Source organism: Egretta garzetta, unplaced genomic scaffold (genome assembly GCF_000687185.1).
Source record: "Egretta garzetta isolate BGI_Z169 unplaced genomic scaffold, ASM68718v1 scaffold4, whole genome shotgun sequence".
In the NCBI taxonomy this organism is placed as follows: Eukaryota; Metazoa; Chordata; class Aves; order Pelecaniformes; family Ardeidae; genus Egretta; species Egretta garzetta.
Window position 1 is genome coordinate 286,860 of NW_009259329.1, and position 4,096 is coordinate 290,955.

Below are 4,096 nucleotides of genomic sequence, written 5' to 3' on the forward strand. Positions count from 1 at the left end.
GATTCTGTGACCTTGGCTCTGCGGGGAGCGCATCGGCAGCAGACGGGGACTGCACCGTCCCCTTCCCGCTGCTCCCCATCGGCCAGCTGCAAACTCTCGACCCGCCGCACGTTTTTGCTGCCGGTGCTTATCGGCGCGGAGCCTCGGCCAGCTCCGTACCCCGGCGGGACTTCGTGAGCTCGCCTCCTTATATGGCGAAACTATTCTTTTTCTAGCTTGGCATTGTTTATAGCCCCGTTGAAAATATTTAGACTCTGGCTGGGTTCTGCAATTATCTTGTAACCTACGGGGCATATAATTACTGTTCGTTAATGTGCAATTAGCTGCGGCCTGTAAAATAAAGGCTTGCTGGCAGCAGAGCAGCGTTCACAGCCCTTCTCGTTGTTTTCTGCAATAACAGTAAAGGCAAACCTGTCAAATTCCATTTTAAAATAAACATTTTTTTTCCCCCGGTAAATTCTATTTGGCAAATATTGCTGAACTGGGGTTGGGTTTTTGGTTTTGGTTTTGGTTTTTTTTCACTCTCTCCCTTTTTTTTTTTTTTTTTTTTTTTTTTTTCCTTCCCCCTGTGGAAAATGTTTTTCAAAAGGAGAAATGTTTGGAGTTTGGAAGGAGCAGAAATAAAATAAAAAAGGGGCCAGGAGGCAGCTGCGAGTCGGTGCCGCTTTCCAGAGCCTGTCTTTGATGGGGATTTAATGGCTGCCAGCCCAGTGCCAGGAGCGTGGACCCGGTTCCCCGCTGCCCTGCCCCGCTCCAAGGTCAGTTGTAAAATCCCACCAGATTCAATCTGCTTTGGCTGGAGAAAATTGAATGGCGTAAGGTAAGGGCCCGGCTCCCCTGTGAGGGAAATGCCAGCAGGGGTTTGGGGGTGGGTTTATGCTTTGAGAAAGTGCTGGGCTGCAATCCCGGATGATGCAGGATGGTCCAGCTGCCCTGTTCCTTTTTTTCCTGAGGTTTTCGTGGTTTTGGCTGGGTTTGGTGGAGCTGCTGCCTCGGTGCGCGGGCAGGGAGGGATTCAGGCTCCGGTTGAGCATCTGGGATAGCAGGGGCGGACTCACGGTGCTCCGTGCACCTTCCGAAGGACGGGGACATCAAACCACACCGGGGCGAGGGGAGGGCGGTGGAGCTGGGGGCTCCTGCTGCTGCTCGCCACCTCCCAAGGAGGGGACGTGCCGGGCGAAGCGGTGTCACAGGCCGGCGTGGCGTGAGTTCGTCCGTCCTTTACTCGCAGCCGCCCTCTCCGACACCGGCCCCGGGTGCAAGGAGACCAGGCCGGAGCAAGGGGAGGTGGACACCCCCCTGGCCAGGCTGCCTGCTGGGAGCACGGACACTGCCTTGTCCCCATGGCCAGCCCTGAGCCACCCTCGCCCACTGTGGCCAGTTTCCCCTTTGCAGCGCAACCCTGGGCTGGACCCTATCTCCGTGCCTCAGTTTCCCTATTGCAACACCGGAACAGTCTCAGGAGGGCGGAGGGGATGAGCTAGAGCCAAGAGGATGCTGGTGGTCCTGCTGGAGATGGCCAGCCAGCCCGAGCACGGGGCTGGGGGGAGGGAAGAGGGGGCCACGGGCGGAGGCCGCGTAATAAGGATATTTGTTTTGCCTGTTTTGCAGAGTTTCAATGTTCTGACTTGCTCTAAGATGAAGGTATGGAAGTTTGCAGCCATTGCATCGATGCTCCTCAGTTCCATGTTATCCATTTTAGTTTGTAGAGACATGTTCAACGGAAGCCGGAAATACAGCCCCTTGCCTTCCTCGCCGTCTTCCTCACGGGCATCCTCCTCCTCGCTGCCGCCGGCTCCGCGGAGATCCCCACGGGCCCTGCAACGCCACAGCTCGCTGCTCTCCCAGTGTAAGCTGATGCGCCTCCGCCCCGGGGGCCAGCATCCCTCCCGTGCCCGCAGGATCCGGCCCCGAAATCCCAGCGGGGCGCTCTTTCGGCTCGACGGCAAAAAGCCCGACGCAGCCCGGCGGGTTTATTCCCCGTCTGCTTTCCCCGCCACCCTCTCTCGCTTCTGCACATCCCCTTTACAAGTGTTTAAAGAGGAGCTTGGGGCGCAGCGGGGAGGGCTTGGGGCAGCGAGCGAGGGGGGCCTGCAAAAATGCAGCCGCTGGGCGCCAAACCTTGGTGCAAGCCCGTAGGGAGCCCGAATGCAACCAGCTCATCTTAATGCGAGGGAGCTGCATTTTTAGCTCCAAGTGGCTTTTTTAAATTTTATTTTTCTTTTCTTTTTTTTTTTTTTGAATTTCTACGCTATTTTTGCAAAGGCAAAAGGTCAAACGGGAGCTGGAAGCGAGGGGGAACGGCTCCGCTCTGCGGGGAGGCAGCGGCTTCCCCCGCAGCGCCGCTCGCCCCTTCACGCTGCCGGCGTGCGGAAAATCGCCGGCATGTTTGTTTGGATTCCAAACCAGAAGGACTTCATTTTGGGTGGAATTGTGGAAATCGATGACAAGCTGTCAAATGACGTCTCCGTCTTTCCTCTGCCTGCCCTGGCGCTGAGCTGGACTAACCCCGGCTTTAGGGTTAGGATCAAGGGACTGGGACGCTGCCGGCGGCGGTCGGGGACGATGAGCTTGTTGGCTGCTGGCCTAGGGGTCTTGGGGGGGGCAGCCCTTCCACCTGGGCCATAGGGAAACAGCGCAAATATTAAATTCATTGGTGGTTTCCCCCAGTCCCATCGCAGCTTTTCTGCAGCGTCATCTCTTGGTCAGGATCGGGTGGGGTTTTTTCCCACTTTTTTTTGGGGGGGTACATGGGGGTGATGCCACCAAGGAGCAGCGCTGGTGTCTTTAAATCCTGCTGCGATGCTCTGGGCAGGCGTTTTGTCCTTTCAATATCCCAGCCGCGGTGGCAGCGCCCGGCCGTGCTGGAGAAGCGCGGCTGCCCCGTTCCCCGGCCACAGCCATCTGGAAACCATGAGCCTGGCAGGAGTTAATTGTGGGTTGGGTTTTTTGGGTTTTTTTTCCCCACTAAATAGTTGACTTCTAAGCATGCACTTGATGTTGTGCAGTGGAAGGGGCTGCTTGGGCCAGCTCCAGGCAGGGGAGAGCTGGTAGGGATCAAAAAAGAAAATAAGGCAGAAGAGGGAAAGGGGAGGGAGGGGGTTGGGGGTTTTTTCACCCCGCTGCCTTCCTGCCCCTGCGGGCTGGGGGTGGCCTGGCCACAGTCCCCCACCCCGCTGCGCCCACCCTGGGGCTGCCAAGGCCACCAGGATTTGGGGTTTGGGTTTTAAAGCCTTTGGGCACCTCACGCACCTTTCAAAGGCGGCTTCTGGGAGACGCTGCCGCTCAGCCACGCGTTGTCAGGCTGCGGGGCTGAATGTTGCGATTTTTGCAATTGCTACTGGGCACAGAGGGAGCCAAGAGCCAGCACCGGGGAACAGCCACCACCCTGGGGGACCTCCAGCCTAGGGGACATCCACCTGGCCAGGGGATCTCCTGCCTGGGGGACATCCACCTGGCATGGGGGACCTTCAACCTGGAGGACAGCCACCAGCCCCAGGGGACCTTCATCCAGGCAACATCTACCCACCTCAAGGGACCTCTGTCCTGGGGGACATCCACCTAGCCAGGGGACCTCCAGCCTGGGGGACATCCATCTACCCTAAGGGATCTCCACCCTAAGGGACCTCCAGCCTGGGGGACATCCACCTACCCTAAGGGACCTCCAGCCTGGGGGACGTCCACCTGGCCAGGGGATCTCCAGCCTGGGGGACAGCCACCAGCCCCAGGGGACCTTCATCCAGGTGACATCCACCCACTGCAAGGGACCTCCCTATGGGGGACATCCACCTGGCCAGGGGACCTCCAACCTGGAGGACATCCATCCACCCTAAGGGATCTCCACCCTAAGGGACCTCCAGCCTGGGGGACACCCACCCACCCCAAGGGACGTCCATCCACCTGCCCCAGGGGACTGCCGCCCGCTCCGGGGAACGTTCACCACCCTGGGGGGACACCCGCTAACGTCCGCCCCTTCTGTTGCAGACAGCAGCTTGTTGGAGAGCTACACGGAGGGGGAGATCCGGCAGCTGATCTCGGCGCTGGTGGAGCGCTACAGCCAGGCCATGAACTCGGGCGGCCCAGACACGCCGATCTT

General features: G+C 58.8%; 1 protein-coding gene across 1 annotated transcript in view; it reads left to right on the plus strand.

Annotated features, from left to right (window-relative positions):
• Positions 1-1,638: 1,638 nt before the first annotated feature.
• Positions 1,639-4,096, plus strand: part of NRTN (neurturin) — a 2,856-nt gene continuing 398 nt past the window's right edge. Inside the window, exons 1-2 of the mRNA XM_009636679.2 lie at positions 1,639-1,849; positions 3,985-4,094. Of these exons, the coding sequence (XP_009634974.2) occupies positions 1,639-1,849; positions 3,985-4,094 (321 nt within the window). The remainder of the gene's footprint in view (positions 1,850-3,984; positions 4,095-4,096) is intronic.